This window comes from Silurus aristotelis, assembly GCF_946808225.1.
Source record: "Silurus aristotelis genome assembly, chromosome: 8".
Classification (NCBI taxonomy): Eukaryota; Metazoa; Chordata; class Actinopteri; order Siluriformes; family Siluridae; genus Silurus; species Silurus aristotelis.
This window is the reverse complement of record NC_139581.1, coordinates 12,682,155-12,701,276: the sequence shown is the minus strand read 5'-3', so window position 1 is coordinate 12,701,276 and position 19,122 is coordinate 12,682,155. Positions and strand designations below refer to the sequence as shown.

General features: G+C 38.5%; 1 protein-coding gene across 9 annotated transcripts in view; it reads left to right on the top strand.

The window, feature by feature from the left end:
• Window positions 1–2,254: 2,254 nt before the first annotated feature.
• The window catches only part of ece2b (endothelin converting enzyme 2b), a 46,478-nt gene continuing 29,610 nt past the window's right edge, over window positions 2,255–19,122 (top strand). The window contains exons 1-3 of one of the 9 annotated variants that reach the window (XM_083548375.1): window positions 2,285–2,420; window positions 2,519–2,659; window positions 15,004–15,128. In XM_083548375.1, the coding sequence (XP_083404501.1) occupies window positions 15,114–15,128 (15 nt within the window). In that variant the 5' untranslated portion in view covers window positions 2,285–2,420; window positions 2,519–2,659; window positions 15,004–15,113. Of the gene's footprint in view, window positions 2,421–2,518; window positions 2,660–13,843; window positions 13,936–14,960; window positions 15,129–19,122 lie in introns of those variants that run through there. The other 8 variants (XM_083548376.1, XM_083548378.1, XM_083548371.1 and 5 more) reach the window with 8 other exon arrangements.

Here is a 19,122-nt window from a genome sequence, read left to right as displayed (position 1 = left end):
GCCCCTTTCAGACTGGGTTGGGGACAAATTCTGCAGTCTCTATGTGATGAACATGAACATGGTAAGGTGAATAGTCTGTTAGTTTTACAGGTCTGCTTGATGACATACAAGAGCAACAACGGAACATTTTATCACTCCGTAAATTATTGACTTGAATGGATGTCAGTGTTATTTACACCTTCTCATACTGATTTCATTTGGCAGTGGCCCGCTAGAGTGAAGATGATGTTAAGCCAACAGGAAGACATCAATTGAGATTAGACCAGGTTGGTCAGCTCCTTGTGTTATTTCTAAAATGTCATTGTTTACAAAATGGCCTAAAATTATTTACAGTAAAAAATCTGCTTCAGTTATTCCAAGTCCTATCAGTTTGTCCTTGTTCAGGACGAATGCCAATTGATGCAAATGAATGTGTTGGTGCAGATCAAGCTTCTCACTCTGCTGTGCATGGGTGGGGCTTACACTGCAGACCATTATTTACATCAAGGGTGACAAACTCGGATCCTAAAAGCCCTTAGTCCTCTTTGTCCCTTTTGAATGTGAGGAATATAATACTTCCTGCACATTTCTACTCTAATAATACCAGCAAATCTGATTTTTGTGGGAAACATTTGTCCCATTGTTTTAGTTTTAGACATCTCTATTTGCCTATCAGAACCTAAAATTTTCATATGAATTACAAGAATTACATATTTTACAGCAAGGCAGGGTAATCGTTTCTGTAAAATCCGGACAAATGTGCCCTGGTCCACAAAAGACAAGTTTAAGAGTGACTTCGCAAGAGGTTAAAGCTCTTGGCAAAAAGGCCCACATATTTTATACTAGCTCATTTCTCTGCACTTATCAGAAGTGATTATCAATCGAATTAAAAGAAATTGTGGTTATTTACTTTATCATCTTAGCGATAAGCAAAAACAATCATTGCCATTTACATCACGGGACGATACACACCACACTGTTCCCTGTAAATATTTTGTTCCATATATAATTTAGGTTTAGTAGAGCTGTGGCACATCAGAGCTGTGGGGTGTCTCAGTTGAAAAGGTCATGAGTTATCCTGCATCTTCTCCACTCAACTGCATGATGGATTAAAGCAAGCACTAAAGCAATAAAACGAAACTGTATATGTAAAGATCCGTTCACATGAGCAAGGACAACTGGTATAAAAAAACTGGAACAAGCTTGCATTCATACATAGGTGTGGATGTGGATAAAATGAATAGTGTGCAATTGTTTTTGATGCCAATTTCATTTGTAGACAGTAAGCAAAAAAGATATAAAAAAAAAAAATCAAGTGATGTCTATGTTCAGTTGTGCGGTAGTGCAAATAAAAAGTGACACGACTGCACCCTAACAGAATAGAGCAGCAATAAAGCCAGAGCAGGAACGACAATACATTTCTATTTGATATAAAGCATGTAAAAGCATTTAAAATGTTCTGAATTAAACTTCTCTCAATGTAATCCCATTTATTTTTCTGCCCTCTTTTACAATCCCATATATAAACTGAACCTGAATATCAGGTTGTTATTTACAGTTACCATTTATACTTTCTGTTTCCCCACCAAATCAAGCTCAACAGTATTATGATGCCATAAAAGTACTTTATTCAGCAAAACAAAGTCATCCAATCGTTCTCTTGTTTGTTTGTTTTTTATCTTGGAAGTAAAGAATTTTTGACGATGGCTCCAGAAAGGAGCTGTAGAAATAAAGTACTTGCTTACTAATTCCATTGAAGCACTGAAACTCAGTATGAACATGATCTTATATTACCCTTTCTAACACTTGCTTAATGCCCACTTTTTTTATTGCAAATCTTTTCTCATTTACCGCCATCATGACTTCTGCATTTCTTTCCCACTTTGTGACATCATCATTGTGGTATGAGCTGCCCTTACCTATAAGAAAAAGAATAAATCTGGCATGTTCACAGCCTTGACCACTAATATCAGAAACAATCTGAATACTGTTGGACAAAACATTGACTGTACTGTGTTTCAGGGTGAAAATGCATTCAATTAAATTAAATTAAAACTAACATTTAAGTAACAGATATTGTTATCTTGTATATATTTGAAATCACTGTGGTTTGGATATATGGTTGTAGAAAGTCTCATACCACTGTACTGCGGATATGATGAGGTTCACGTGACAAACACTATGAAAAATACTATGTTGGCTTCTGCTGCCCTTCACAAGGATTCTCCACCTGACGCACGTGTTGCGTGTTCTGTACACACGCGCGTGACGAGAGAAAGCGAGAGAGGAGGGGTATGAAAGAGGAGGAGGAGGAGGAGGAAGAGAGGGTGATCGCAGTCTCCTCCGGTGATCGGTGTATGTTATATGTTGCTGAGTCGTGTTCAGAGACGGAAGCGGTAGAAGAGAAAGACGCGCGTGCTCGTTACAGCACCTTCCGAAAGGTAAACGTTTCCTCTTTGCGCGTTTCGCACATCGATATCTTGTGTAATCAGTTTCGATCGGGGTTCAAACAGGGTGGGAAACTATATGTTTGTTTCAGCTCCGTCGAGAGAGGTGATGGCTTAGCACGGACACACATGCATACATGCAGAGGTGGAGTGAGTGAAGCGCGCGACTCCTCGCCTCTCCCCGGATCTCTGTGTGCACGATGAGCGTGGCGCTGCAGGATCTGCGGAACAACGTAAGTGCACAACGTTACAGTCCAGCTCTTCTCCCCAATCCTCTTTGTATCTCCCATTTTGTATTCTCCCTGACCTTCTCTGGTCATCATCAGACGCTTTTGTTAAAATAAAACAAATGCAGCCTCAGTATAAAGACAGGCTAGTCAGCGTAGCGTTCTTGTTTTTCCAGTCTGCGCTACACGCTTACGTGACGAGGCTGTAGATAACTTCCATTTGCACATGCATTATATTACTACCTCGTCTTTGATGCCGTGCGACGAACGAAGTCTGCGCGCGCATGCCTCGGAGCGCGGAAAGAAAACAACTCATTTGCAGACATAACCATGCACATTTTTCCTCTATGTATAATGGCACCCCGGTTGGCCTGTCACGTTACAAACGGGACTATTTAACCTGTAACCTCACCGACTTGTTGCTTGTAAAGGGAGGAAGTCGATGCACGCTGACTCTTGTTTGGGCTCGCGCCTCGAGTCCCACAGCACGCGCTTCCTATTGGCTGCTGAGCAGAAAGACTCGGCGATTACAGTGGAAAATAATTGACATATGGTCTCCATGGAGACACGTTGGGCGAGGTGTGGTCGAACTGACACTGCATAATAATACTGTCCTAAATGCTTACCATTTAGATTCATAAATCAATAAAAATTGAATTATACATATTCTTAAATGAATTAGCCTCACGTGCCATTTACCCGTGTTTTCTCCTCTCTTATGTAATTCTTAGATGTAATTATCGGTATGGTGATGATTTACCTTACTTTATCACTTTACCATTTATAGAGCTTCATAAAACTATACAGGAACTTGCCTATTCCATTATTATTGTGACCTGGATGCTGGATGTCATAATAATGTTTTGATTTTGTGAATTAAAAAATGCCACCTCCATTACATTAAACTATATGAGATTCTCCAATTCACAGGCCTCCTAAATAGAAGTGCACAAGCGCAGATAGGAACATTTGTCACCCATGTGACGACAATAAACCCTGTTTCTGTCAATATCTTTGTGATTTTGGTGTAAGTGCTTGCTAGGCCATGGGTTGCTAATTGAAAGGTTAAGGGTTCAAACTCCAGTACCACCAAGCTGCCCTGTTGGGCCCTTGAGCAAGTCCCTGTTATTAGGGTGCTGCATCATATTTTACTCTGAGCTCTGACCCCAGCTTTGTAATAAGCTGGGTTATGCGAAGAAAGAATTTCACTGTGCTGTAAAGTATATGTGACAATACATTGTACAATTGAATCAGCCTCTTCAATCTGTTTTCAGTTTACATGTTCAATATTTATGGCCTAACGTGATAAACTGAATCAAAGTAATAAACATAGTTGACAGGATATTACCGTAATTTATGGACTATTAAACACACCCAAATATACCCATTGAGGTTTACAAAGATTTTTATTTTAAACATAAATACGCCACACCTGTCTATAAGGTGCCTACATTGAAACTAATAAACTTTACACAGTTGCACGGCTTGTATCTAAACAGTAGCCTACCAAGAAAGTAATTTTTCACTGTCTTCTTCCTTCCTTCCTGCGGCTAGTTTTTCTTTCGGCATCGTTGTGCGTTTAAAAATCACCGTCGGTAAAGCTTTTCTCCCGATGCCGTGCAGCTCAGAACACAGGTGAAGTGCCTTTTTTTTTTTGTTGTTTTCAGCGTGACGAATGATTCGCATTTCCTGTAGACAGTCTGAGTGAGCGGCAGGTCAAACATCAGAGGAACATCATAGATATTTATGATGTGATGCAGCCCGATTCAGTGGGAGCGCAATTTAATATAAAGAGTTTCATTGGTTCACCTGAACCTGTTCAGCAATTTCATTGGTCTAATGTTATGGGGCTCAGTGTTTTGGCTTGAAGCTTGTGAAACCAGGAAAAACCCAGGAAAAATCCATAAATTAGCCGCTTCATTGTTCAAAGCGTGGGGAATAAGTAGCGGCTTATAGTCCGGAAAATACGGTAATTAACGTACACTTGTAGTTAATGTCATTAGACCACACTGAAACCTAACCCAGTTAGCTGTCCTCCAGATTTACTTTGTCTTCAGTAGTTAAGAGTCAGTTTTTCCTCAAATATTTACAGTTTTTACAATTAACTTGGTCAAGAACTGAAATATGTAAATGGTCCTATTCTAATGTAATTTTTAAAAATTAATTAGCTATTTTAATGACATCTTATTGTATTCCATCTTACTGGAACCAGATCTCTTTAGATGCCCTTCATTTCTGAAATGTTTGTTATTGTTAAATGTTTCCGGATGCTGACCAAATTAACATACCGTATTTGTCGTTTGTAGCTAAGTAGCAGATGAGTGTTTGCAGTAAACCAATAAGCTTAATGTCTACATAGCCACAGGGGGACATTTCATGCTTTGCTTCATTTTCTGTATGGGCAGGATCATTAAGGGGACAGGAAAGATTGCTTGCTGTTTTTTAAAAAGTAAATCAAAAGGTCAATAAAGAAATGGCAAACTGCTTATGAACAAAGCTGGATGTAAATTTGCTAAATGTAGTGTAATTGTTTCTGCTTTGTTTACTGTCTAGGCATAAATAACAGTCCCTAAAATAATGGTCATGTATTTCACACACAACTAGTTTGTTTGAGTCCATCTGGAGTTTAACCCTTAATGGTAGACCTGTAGGAAGATCTGACAGGCAGACAGTGAGGATATATGCACTGTTCCCCTTCTAGTATCACTTGTAGGTTATTGCTTGTGATATATATTCTAAGTATAACACTATACTCCTCTATAGCAAAAATGTAATTGTAATGTCTCCGTTTAAAAAATTAATAAGAATTTTTTCAAACTTTGTCTATCAAGCACCAAATATATATCGAATATATTTATTAAATGAAGAAACATTGGTGCTTTCTGATTAATCAAAGGGGTCATTCAAGCTGGTCATTTGGATTTGTTCTTTTTCAGTGTAATATCTAATTTGCATTTAATTTAATGTATAATGTTGGTTTGTTACTTGTTGTTATTGGAATCGTAACTCTGTAGTAGAATATGAATGGAATGGTAGAATGCTGCTTTGTCACTTGGTAGTATAAATGTAAAATAGCTGGTGTTCCCAGTTGCCCTCAAAGTGACTCACTTTTTTCATAAGTAATTTGCAAAAGGATGTTATTTATCCAATAATAGCTGTTAACCGATACTATTTATTTATTAGTAAACTTCCTCTTAGCGCTACACCTATTTGTTTTTGACAACTTCGGACCTTGTTATTTTTTTTACTTTCTCTTTAGTATTTCTGCATCTTGCTTTCTCATTTCACCTCCTTTGTTTTTTAATCAGTTTTTACTTTTGTTTCGGAATTAATTTTTTGTCTGCATTTCTAAGAAAGAAAAATTAATAAATAATTGAGCATTGTGTGTAAATCTAAAGTGTATAAATGTGCACTGGAATTATGACAGAAACATTCCTATTTCCTAATACTGCATGTGAGCAGTTTGGTCTAAAAAGCCAAAAACTCCACCATTTAAGGGTTTGTGGAACGGAGCATTCTGTTCAGCACACCCTTAACGCTAATCATCCTGTCTGCACAATTTCTTTAAAAACTATATGGGATTTTGAACAGAAATGTGTGAGTAATTTTTGCCAAGCATGAAGCATGCTGTTCTACTTTCAAATTCAGCCAAAATAAGTCACTCTAGTTACTAGCTCCTTATGTCATCTTTGGAATGATGCGAAGCAAATTAGAGTGAAAGTAAATTTTGACCAAATGTGTGTGGTATCTACGCTTATAAATGGTTTGCAGATGTCATTTACATTTTTAAGTGTTTTTCACATATTGTCCAGCAAAGCTTTTGAATGTTGATTGGTCTAAAAAGGCACTGACGGTTGGTCCGACCATAGTTTTATTTGTTATCTTTATGTTTCTATAGTGTTGCTTAGGTGTGGTGGTGGTGGATCTTGTACAGCGGCGTTAATGGTGGCTACAGTACAAACTAATTGTAAAAAATGTAACGTGAGCAATTTCCTTTAAAATGTCAAAATATAGAATTATGAAAATTTTTTATATAATATTGATTTTGTTCTTATAACAACATGCCCTGATGTGTTTTATTCTAAATAAAATAAAAATAAGTTTCATCCCACTTTATTCGTTCCACAGTGGGGAAATTTCTCTCTTACAGCAGCAAAAAAAAAAAAAAGTGCAAATATATAAAAGAATAGAGACATAATACAGGACTATAAGCCGCTACTTTTTTCCCACGATGTAAACCCCCGTGGCTGAAACAATGAAGCGGCTAATTTATGGATTTTTCCTGAGTTTTTCCTCGTTTTACAAGCTTCAATCTAAAAAACTGAGCCCTATAACATTAAACCAATGAAATAGCCGAACGGGTTCAGGTTAACCAATGAAACTCTTTGTATTAAATCAGATGCGCTCCAACTGAATCGGGCCGCACCACATCATAAATATGGATGAGGTTCCTCTGACGTTTGACCTGCCGCTCACTCGGACTGTCAACAGGAAATGCAAATCATTCGTCACGCTGAAAACAACCGGGCATGAAAAAACACACTTCACCTGTGTTCTGAGCTGCACGGCATCGGGAGAAAAGCTTCACCGATGGTGATTTTTAAACGCACGACGATGCCAAAAGAGAAATTGTTGTGAAAGGAAGGAGGAAAACAGTGAACAATGACTTTCTTGGTAGGCAACTGTTTAGATACAAGCCATGTAACAGTCACTGTCTTTCCTTAAAGCCTGTGTAAAGTTAATTAGTTTCAGTGTAGGAATCTACGGCTTATAGACAGGTGCGGCGTATTTATATTAAAAATAAGAATCTTTGTCAAATTCAGTGGGTGCGGCTTATATTTGGGTGCGCTTCATAGTCCGGAAATTGCGGTATATACACAACACAATGTATAAATACAAAAGAAGAAAAAAATAGAACACGAGTAAGTAGTTATGCTATCAGACATATTGCACATTTTTTTTTTTCTTATTTTAAAAATGACTGATAGTGTCCTAGAGTGGATCATTGTGTTTGAACTGAGATATTGCGAAGTAATTAGCATCATTCAGTGAACAATTCCAAATTTTCGAATGTACCACCCTTTTGATTTAAAAACAGCAGAGAATGTGTCTATTATATATATTTGCTATGTATTATTTGCCCTGTATTAAAAAAACAAAAGAAAAACCCTCAACAGAGTTGAGCTAACTCTTGTACATCTTGTAGCACTTTTGTATGTTACTCTGGACAAGTTCATCTGCTAAATGCTGCAGATGTAAATGTAAATTCTGTAGAAACATGTCCCTTTCTAAATCGATAATTACGAATTGAGTCTCGCATCCATATCCACATTGTGGCGCCCACGACCTCTTGGAGAGAAACTGGATGAATGGTCTCGGCTGTGCAGTGCTGCTTGGGTGTGGTGGTGTGGGAAAGAGTGCATTTGGAGCTCTCTGGAGGTGGAGTGCTTTTTCACTCCTCGACCTCTGCCTGACCCTGGCGGGCTGCTAAGGGCTTGGGAGAGCTGGTGCATCCTGCCTAAGGGTGTGTGAGTGCAGGGAGAGGGCCATACTTTCCTGTGTGTGCATGCTTGTACATACGTGCGTCCTTTAATAAATGTGCTCAACGGCTTGTTTATGTCGGGTTTACGGCTCAGGTTTGTGGTGACGTAAGTGGAGTCCATTTACGTTCGAGGATGCTGCAGGTGAAAATAGTGATGTTGACAGAAACCAAACAGAAATCTTTTTTTTTTTTTTTTTTTTTAAGCGATGTAGGCTAATAACTCTAATTCTTGGTTTAAAAAGAACTATTGTCCATTATTTGATAAGGTCTACAGTTTTTCTTTGTGTCCTTGTGTGTTTCCCTAATGTATTGCAGTTTCTAATGTGTAAATCTTCTGTTGGACTGAATTATAACATGTACAAGAGTTTCTAGTTGTTGTAAGGCTTTGAATAATAAACCAAGGTGCCATGATTAATGAATTTACACAGAAGTAGTGGACCGTTATCACGCAGGCATTGTAACTTGTTTATGAGATTGAAAGAGTCTGAAAGAAAATGTTTTCAAAAGTAGCTCTTTTCCCAATTGCAGTGTTCACACTAAAATTTTATGATTTTTTACCATACTTTTTTTATAGGATTTTTTTTATTCATATTTCAAATTAAATTTGACCAGAACACAGACAATCAGCAATGTTCAATTACACCAGTGTTTCTCAATTATTTTCTGTTACGCCTCCCCTTGGAAGAAGTAAACATTTTGCGCCCCCCAACTCTCCGCCGTCACTGTAAATGGTTTCATTTGTCTATAAAATTATAAGTACACCTCTGCATAACATTGTATGCTTATTAACAATAAAGTAAACAAAAAACTGAAGTAGCATTCACAAAGCGTTGTTGGCAATATTCGGCACGTTTTCGCGGGAAAAAACTCAAGCGGCTTATCAGCGTGATTGGGGGTGTAGTGTCTTTAAGTGACGCCTTAATTTATTTGGCTTCATGCTGTCCGCTGCCAACATTTGTAAACACATTAAACATACCGGTCTTTCCTCATATCCCACCGTAGTCACAGTGAAGCCAAGCGCTACAAACGCTTCATTATATTCATTATATATTACGTTTGTCTCATTATCTCCGTTTCTCTTCGCCTTTTATTTTTTAAATTCCTGTTAAATATTTTTCCATGGTGTCTCTCAAGGGTTTGTTATCTGCACTTCATACCTCCTGCTGTGTGCTCTTGTCCGGTGCAAAAAAATCCCCTACTCCCTGTGGCAAACCAACCCCCCCCCCCCCCCCCCCGCATCCGAGCCCCCAACTATTTGAGAAGGACTAACTTACACAGAATGTGACATTAGAAAGAAATCTCATGGATATAGTTACATTTAGTTTATTGCCAGGATGTCTTCTCACTCTTCCTTTTTTTTCTCTGCAAATGAATGTCTATAATGTCATGCCCCAGCATTGCTCTCTGTTGTTCCTTTAGTGTGGGTTGGATGTTTAGTATTCTGCTAACTCTATACTGCACCAGCTGAGAGCGCCAAAATGAGACGCAGAGAATACACACACTGCACTCAAGTTAGATTTGAATTCTGTGGTGCATAGCAGCCATATTTGTGATTGCTGGTGCTTTTCACATTTGGTATGAGAAGGGAAGGAAAGGAAATTGAGATGAATGGAGATTAGAAAAAAAGTTTAAATGAGTTCGCAACGGTGAATAATACTTTTTAGGTCAAGGCTTTGTGAACAATTCTTTGCCTCATTCATGCCTGTTGTTAAATGGCAATGTCGCTATTAGATTTCAACCACTGATTGACCACAAACATCTCACAGCCAGCCAGCTTCTAGTGTTGCAGCAAGATTGATGAAATTACTGATAAAGCAGTAGAATGGCTTGCTAGGGTACTTGACATGTGCACACACTGATTGCTAGGCTGTACTTATGCTTGCGGTCACTGATTCTTGCCTTCTAGAAGCTCAGTTTTATTGTTTTTCTAATCTAATTCAATTCTTACTTTAAAAAAATTAAGACATGGCTGTTTGATTCAAGTCTCACTCTGTAATGTATATCTGGATTTCTATAAAAGTAGCTTTCTAAACCATGCCCACCTTTTAAAAATGCTGCCTCAACACAATATAGTTTAGATTGTACTGTAATTCTATTAGTTTATACTTTATATGCTACTCTTTATACACTCAGAAAACTATTGCTAATATACTAAAATGCCAAACCAATGTCTGCAAGCATGATGATTCTATGAAGTATAATATAAAAAAAAATAATTTGACACCCTGCCTCTGTAGAATGCCTGTAGAGATATTGCGTGTAAAGCCTTCACTGACAAAACACAACGAATTTCTTCCTGTAATAAATTGTTTTGCTACTTAGAAAGATGGAGAAACCCATCCATCCTGTTCTCTTATAATTCAGCTTTTGTTCTCCTTCTGCTATATATTTTTTTCCTCTTTTTGTCTTCCTTTCTTCCTTCCTTCCTTCCTTCCTTCTCTCTTCCATCGGGTCCTCCCTTCTTCCTTTTCCTAACCATGTGCGTTGAGTGCATTAACCTTGCTACACAAAGAATGACATCATTCTATCTCTCAAGGGAGAGGGAGCTTCTCTCTTTCTCTCTTTACTCTTTGCTCTGTGCATGTTTCTGTCATTTTCTCACATACATAATTACTCCCTACACTGCTGTAATGTTTAATAATGAAGATTAGGGTGATGTTTAGGGCTGCAACTAACGATTATTTTGGTAATCAATTAATCGAGAGAAAACAATATACGTGTATGTATGTGTATATGTGTATATATGTATATTTATTTCTTTATTAAATGTTTTGCTTATTATAACTATATAAAACTATTCAGGGTATTTATGTATAAAAGTGTACTTAACAAATGCAAAAAACATATTGAGATGAACTATCTTTAGTTTAGATATTTTAAAGCTCGCAATAGCTGTTTATTGAGAAGTGCATGTGGGATATCTCCTTCGAACAAATTTACTCATGTTGGGTTCTTTCCTTCTGTAAAAAAGACCCAGCAGCATTTGAGTACGCAAGGTGAAGAAGTTTGTGTAAAACAACATTTGTATTGTATTTTGCAGATGCTGCAAAAAAATCTATATAAATATAATACATTGTTTTGAAAATTTCTGTTAAAAAACAAACAGATTTTGTAAATTTGTGAAGATATAAGCATCTAGAATATGTAATAATATATAATAATTAATTATATATTCATCAATTAAATATACAAACATTAAAAACAAGCATTTACTGTTGTAGGAGACCAATGCTAAAAAAAAGGAGAATGTTACAGAGAAACGCAGCAAGCTAACTGGCTTAAAAAGAAAGGAAAAATATGCATTGGTGTACAAATACATAAGCATTTGCTTAAAAACAAAGTGACAAAATATTGTATTGTTTACTGCTGCTGTTATTTGCTGCTTTTAGATTTAGTGTTTGTTTGCACTGGTTTAATTGAATCCGTCACCATGAGCTGATTGCTCAACCTGATGCTCGCGAGTCATGACAGAACAGATCCAGTGCGACTGTTCCGAAGTTACAAACACAATGGCACTTCATTAAACCATACCATTTTCACATGATGTGGATTGTACAGTTTTTGCTTTGCATAACTTTCAGGTAAAGTTTTCTTTGTTGCGTTTAATATAAAATGCTTCCATGAATTGGGACTCGCACTTGTTCCTGCTGCCGGTTGACCCTGTAGTCGCCGCCATTTTCTCATGCGCCTGTGTTATCTTGCCGTCACACTATATCGAAACTTGAGCAGCCCAATTAATTGATAACTGCATTCATTGACAGCTAATTTTATTATAGATTTTATTGATTAGTTGTTGCAGCTATAAAGAAGTTTCTTATCAGTATCTAACCATCAGCAGTCCTCACTTCTTTGAAATGGAATCTTAAATGCATCCTGAAAACTGTACTTGACATCTGACAAAAATAAATTGATTAGGAAATTTGTATCAGGCTGCTGTTGTGTGTACCTTCATGTTTCACATGTTTCTAGAATAATTTGTGTGGTGACTGAACATAAATGAAATCGCTTTCGGTAGATGTCTGAACTGCTCTATCTATTTTGTGTATAATGCTGGTGCTGTTGTAACCTGGAGGTTAAATGTGAATAGGGTTAAATGCATGAAATGTGTTTATAATGAAATATTGTTAGGTGCTTAGCAATGCTGGTGGTAATTTGTTGCCTTGTGCCATGTTCAAATTTGTCCTGTGAGAAGTTGGCAGTGGTACACTGTGCTGACATGAGAATGGATCATTCGATTTTTCTGCTAAAAAGGAAAAGAGCAAGAGCTTCCTTTATAACAAGTTTTCAGGGGGGTTCAATTTGTTATAATAGAAAAATCCAATACAGAAGCAAAGGAAATGTTTGACTCCAGATTGTTCTGAAATGCCATGCAGCTAAACGATGGAGTTTTGCCAGAGACTTGGCTCTGCTAGTTAGTTAACTATGAGCTGATGAGAATGATGCTATTGGCTGTGTTTAGACATGAAACAAGCGAAGAAAAAAAAGGAGAGTTTCTAAACTAAAAAAAAGATCAACTCAGAATTTCATTACAAACATACATTTTGAATGACACTGAATTTGTTCTCATAATGAATGAGGATGAATTTTTCCATTAAGGATCTGTGCTTGTAAACTTCAGGACTACCACCAGAGAATTTGTCCAATGTCAATTGTAAGTCACTTTGGATAAACATCTACCAAAGAAGTAAATGGTTTGCTTCGATAAAATAACATTTAGGTTTTATGTAATAATGCGCACTGTGTATAAAAATTCATTTTTCACTGGACCCCACTGTCTAATGTTTAAGGGGCGCTTGTACCATTAAGGCGATGTTCCTTGTATAACATTTAGATAACAAGGAGATGCACTTTGCCAGGATTTGTTCATTGTTTCTGTTAGTTTGCGATGCTGAGTGGATGTGTGAAGTGCGTCCGAGTGGCTCACTGCATTAGGACACATTGGCCTGGCTGCGCTGCTTAGAATGGACCTTTGTACCTCAACAATGAAGCGTTCTGTCTGGCACATAGCGATGGAAGCCCCCTCTGCTGGTGGCTGTATGCTAGCACTTCTAGCGCTAACTTGTTCCTGAATGAAGTCTTTATGAATGGCAAAGCCCCCGAGGAATCACAAAAGGCACTTGCTGTGTGGGAAGCATGTTTTTATTTGATACGAGTTATGTACAGCGCAAGGTCAGGGCAGCGTCCTCACAGGAGTTTTCTATCAGAGCAGCTCAAGTGATTGGGGTCTAGCTCCAGCTGAGAGTGGACGCTCTAACACTCACTTGCATTGCACTCATATTCCTTCCCAGTCTCTTAACATGTAAGAAGAGATTGTCCTTTTTATATCATAAAGAATATGTACATGACCAAACCAAAACTCACAGCCTCTCCTTTTGCCTTTCTAGTCTCCTCATTTTGGATTGAAATGTAGTTATATGTAGTGAGACATAGCAGTTCTATCATTGCTTTATTTTGCTTCCCAATGTTGGAGCTTGTCTTTCCTCAAGAAATGTTTTTTTTGCTTATCACACAGAATGGACTCCTAATTGTCCTCTTCTAGCAAACCAGCTACTGGTTTGTCCTCTACCTCTTCCCCTGCCTTCCCTCCTCCTGGCCCTCCCTCCGTCTCTCAGTCGCTTGTTCACTCCCTCTGTCTTTTTCTCTGAGTGCTCAGTGTTTACCCTCACTATGACCACCAGCAGAAAGAAAGGATCATCTGTCCAGTGCAGCTTGTGTGTGTAAACTGCTGGTACATTGTGAGGTGAGTATCTGAGGGTGAACTCTTCTCTACTCCTTGCTTTTCCATGAAGGAGTTTACACTTCTGGTTTAGTAAAGATATGGTGAGTAGCTAGGAGATTTTACTGTAATACGTAGTAAAATCTGGTTCCCATGCTTTGTTCATGCAAGCAATGCAATATAGAGATGTTATAAGGGGTGTTTGAAGGTAATAAATAGCTTTGCTTTTGGGATTGTGTGTGAGAAAGAGAGAGCAAAAGAGAGAGAGAAAGGGAGCAAAAGAGAGGGGGTCTCATTGTCCGGGTGAGGACAAAGGTCACAAATCGAAGAAGAGAGGAAAGGGAGATTGCTGAACCCCGACTTCCTTTTTGTGTCAGCACACAGAGCTCAGGCCAGTACTGTTCATTTTTCGTTTCTTTTCCTTTTCCATTCTTTTCTCTCTTTTTATACTTTTTTCCTCCTTTTTTTTCTACTATCAATTTTTTTCTCTTTCTTTTTCTTCTGGTTTCCTTTGTACCTCTGTTTTTTTTCTTTCTTTTTTCTCATTACACTAATTGTTTTCTTTTCTTATTCCTTTTTATTTTCTTGATTCCTTTTTGTGTTTCCTTACCTCTATAGTTTAAGCTGCTTGACTTTTCATAAGTCCTTGAAACAGATTTTGCAGTTAATAAAGTTTGGCAGAAATTAACTGCCTGTTGATTAATGATTTATTTACCCAGAGTGCATTTTGGCTTTCACATTTAAGTGTTAGTGAGTAATTGTTTTGAACAGAGATTGAGTTGCTTCAGGCCAATTTCTAAAATGTTTCTTGGCTCACTTTTGGCTCAACAGTACAGCAGACCGATGTCTTTCTACACTTTGTGTGTGTGTTGGGGGATGTGTTGTGTTGTAGGGGGGGTGTGATGAGAGTTGCATGTGTATAATCCATGTATACTCAAGTTCTTACATCCATTCCTTTTAAAGATGACAAAGGCTGTTTAATGTCAATGTTTCTCTGTGTGTGTGTGTGTGTGTGTGTGTGTGTGTGTGTGTGTGTGTGCCATTCAAAGAAGTTGGTCCACTACAGAGCTGAACTTTTTTTCATCCCAGCAGCCAAAGAGGAGTAGCAGCATTGGAAGTGCTTCTCGTTTCCATGTTACAGTGTGCATAAATGTGAATTTGGAAGGCTAATTGTGAAGCTGAAAGAACCACGTGGACTCTTCATGGCCAATTTTTCAGTAAGTGCTTATTTCAAAAAGAGCAAATGCATGTGTAGTGAATGGGTCAGAATGATATTAATTTAACTGATTATGGACTGTGTAGATTTACATGCATGGCGGAGGGATTTAAATCTGCTTTCAAATTCACCCAGGATCTCTTGTACCTATTTAGAGCAGTAAGATGTATGTGTGGTGCTGGATTAACACCGCATGATTTGTGTACATTCTTTTGGTTCTGGGTTTGGATCGGTGGTCTTCGATTGCATAAAGTGATGTTTTTATTGGCAGCAATTTTACTGCTTTTGTGCTAGTGCCAAAGACAGACGACTACAAAATTCTGGCAGTGTCAGATGTTTTTGATTAACCTCTTAGTGTGACTCCTGCTATCATGTTTATATAAGTCACCAATGGGACAGCAGCATAGATTGCACAAAGATTGTGACACATCTAAAAATGTTTGATTTTAGTAAGAAATCACATATACGGACTTGCTCACATTACCAGGCTACATGCCAGCCCCTATCATTCTTCTCTCCCTGTATCTTTATTTTAGTTTAACATTGAGGTCTATCTGTGTGTATTGCCTCTTTTCAGCACTCTGTGCAGGGCAGTGTATCTGGCTCTCTGGGCACTGGAGTTCAGGGTATTCGTAACATCTTGGGCAGAGGTTGGACTATGCCAACCTGCCCCCGCCAAACTGCTTCCTTTTAAAAACACTTCTCAGGAAGCTACTTCAAACAATCACATTCCGCACAGAGAAAGTCCTGCACCACTCCTGGAACTTGGGAAAACCTCTCCCTTCCCTTTGAAAGGCAAGACTCTCCCTCGTTTACTCGCTATCTCTCCTTTACGGTCTTTTATTCTTCTCCCCAACCTTGTCATTCCAATCCTCCACAGACACATATTTTTCTTGATGTAGGGTACCTAGGCATGGGTTTGTGGCTTGAACATGCTCTCTTGATGTACTTTGCTATATTTAGTTTTATTTATGAAAAATATGAAAAAGATCAGTTTTTACTATAGTAAGTTGGAGAATTTTATTTTCTCCCCGTGCCTGTATGGATTTTATTTTCAGGTCCTCTGGGTTGTCCCCTAAGTGTGAACGAGTGCCTGAATAGATGTTCATGGTGCCCATGATGGACTGGAATCTCATTTAGGGAGCATTTACACCTTCCACAAAGTATTCGTGATTGTGACCTAGCTAGTTTTGTTCTATAATTCTTACGTTCTATAAAGCTGCTTTGAGACAATCTCCATTGTGAAAAGTGTTTTACAAATGAACTTGAACTTGAATTTAAAGTTAACGTCAAACAGTAAGTTTTGCCAGTAAGCTTAGCAGCATCATGTAGTCATGCAGCACTTTACACATTATAGAAAGAATTTTTTACTTCAGAAGTCATTTAATGTGGTAAATGAAATCATAGTGCAGTTACAAAAAACAAACTACAAAAATTAGCTAGTTAGCTGTAAATAAAAAAAAAAAAAAGACTGCGGCACGTGTCCGCAGTTGAAAAATGGTAGGACCAAACTCAGGTTGTTGGAATCTTGAAATATGTTTGGGCAAAAAAAACGCAAAAACTCCAACTTTAAAGCTGTCTGTCTATAATTTTGCTCAAGAAGTGGTAGTTTGAAACTCAGAATTGCATTATTTGTATGCCTTTGTGTTTGTCTTGTGATGAACAAGCTAACCAGCTATCTGTAATCTCAAATCAGCAATCTATATAGTCGGTATTATAGGTTTATAGTAAACTAATGCCTTTTATATTGTTTTGATTCACTGTAACTTCTTGGAATTAGAAATTGGATAAACTAAAAGTTGAGAATTTTTTTCTCTAGATTGGATGTAGATGCAACATAAATTCCTTTCTCTCCCGTTCATTCCTCCTGATCTGGTTTCTGTACTCAACACCTCCCATTCTCCTCTGTACAACTTTTCAACAGCTTCTCTTCAGGGGGTCTGGCTACAGTTCTTCCCTGCTGTTATAGTTCTGTACGCTCTGTCCCACTACCAATTAATGGTCTGCACTCAGGGAATACTCTTGCACGAACCATCTTAAGCTTTCTTTCAAACCCAGAGGGTTTCCATCATCTATACTTTAATGCTTTTTTTTCTTTAAAAATGATGAATGTGTTTGAAAGTGGAGGAAATATACAGTAAGAGTTTGTGATTTTTCAGCAGCTTCTTCTTCTTTTTCATCTTTTGGCCGCTTCCATTGAGGTTTGCCACAGCAGATCATTCGTCTCCCCACTACTCTTTTCTCTACATCTGCCTCTTTCAAACCAACTACCTGCATGTCTTGCCTCAACACATCCATAAACCTCCTTCTTGGCCTTCCTCTTTTCCTCCTTCCTGGCGGCTCCATCCTTAGCATTCTCCTACCGATATACCCCATGTCCCTCCTCTGCACATGTTTATACCATCTTAATCACACCTCTATCACTTTGTCCCCAAAACATCCTACATGCGCTGTCCCTCTAATAAACTCATTACTAATCCTGTCCATCCTCGTCACTCTCAAAAATCTCAGTCAAAAATCTCATTCTTCAAGTCTGCCACCTCCAGCTCCTCCTTCTGTCTTTTAGTCAATGCCACTGTCTCTAAACCATACAACATAGCAGGTCTCACCACAATCCTATAAACTTTTACTTTTGCAGATACCCTTCTATCACAAATCACTCCTGCCACTCTTCTCCACCCACTCCACCCTGCCTGCACTCTTTTCTTCACTTCTCTAACACACTCTCCATTACTTTGCACTGTTGACCCCAGGTACCTGAACTCCTCCACCTTCACCACCTCTTCTCCCTGCAACCGCACCACTCAACTGCATTCCCACTTTCACACATGTACTCTGTCTTACTGATACTGACTTTAATTTCCCTTCTCTCCAGCGCATATCTCCACCTCTCCAGGCTCTTCTCTTCCTGCTGCCTACTCTCACCACAAATTAACAAAATCATCTGCAAACATCCTAGTCCATGGAGACTCATGTCTGACCTCATCAGTCAACCTGTCCATCACCGCTGCAAACAGGAAAGGGGCTTAGAGCCGATCCTTGATGCAGTCCCACCTCCACCTTGAACCAGTCTGTTATTCCTACTGCACACTTCACTGCTGTCACACTGTCCTCATGCATATCCTGCACCACCCTCACATACTTCTCTGCCACACCTGACTTCCTCGTACAATACCACAATTCCTCTCTTAGCACCCTGTTGTACGCTTTCTCTAAATCCAAAAACACACACTGCAACTCCTTCCGAATTTCTCTATACTTTTCCATCAACAAACTCAAAGATGGACATCAAAGCAGTGCTCTTCCTCGGCATGAAACCATACTGTTGCTCACAAATGGTCACCTCTTCTCTCAGCCTGGCTTCCACTACAATTTCCAAAAACTTCATTGTGTGACTGATCAACTTTATTTCCCTGTAGTTATTGCAGGTCTGCACTTTGTCCTTATTCTAAAAAATCTATACCAGCACACTTCTCCATTCCTCAGGCATTCTTTCACCTTCCAAAATGTTGTTAAACAATCTTCTACTTGTATGTCATCTGGTCCAACCAACTTTCCACTCTTCATCCTCTTAATAGCTGCTCTCACTTCCTCCTTACTAATCCAATCCACTTTCTGCTTCACCATCTCCACATCATCCACTCTTCTTACACTCTCTCTCTCTCTCATTTTCATCAGCTGCTCAAAATACTCCATCCACCTTCTCAACACACTCTCCTCACTAATCAACACATTTCCATCTACATCTTTTATTGCTCTAACTTGTAGCACATCCTTTCCAGCTCGGTCCCTCTGCCTGGCCAATTGGTACAAATCCTTTTCTCCTTCCTCAGTGTACAGCTCCTCATATGCCTTTTCCTTCGCCTTTGCACATCCCTCTTCACCTGCTGTTGCATCTCTTTGTACTTCTGCCTACTTTTCTAAGTTCTCATCTGATCCCAATTCTGTTTTTACCAAAATCTTTCTTCTTATGCTTTCCTTTACTTCCTCATTCC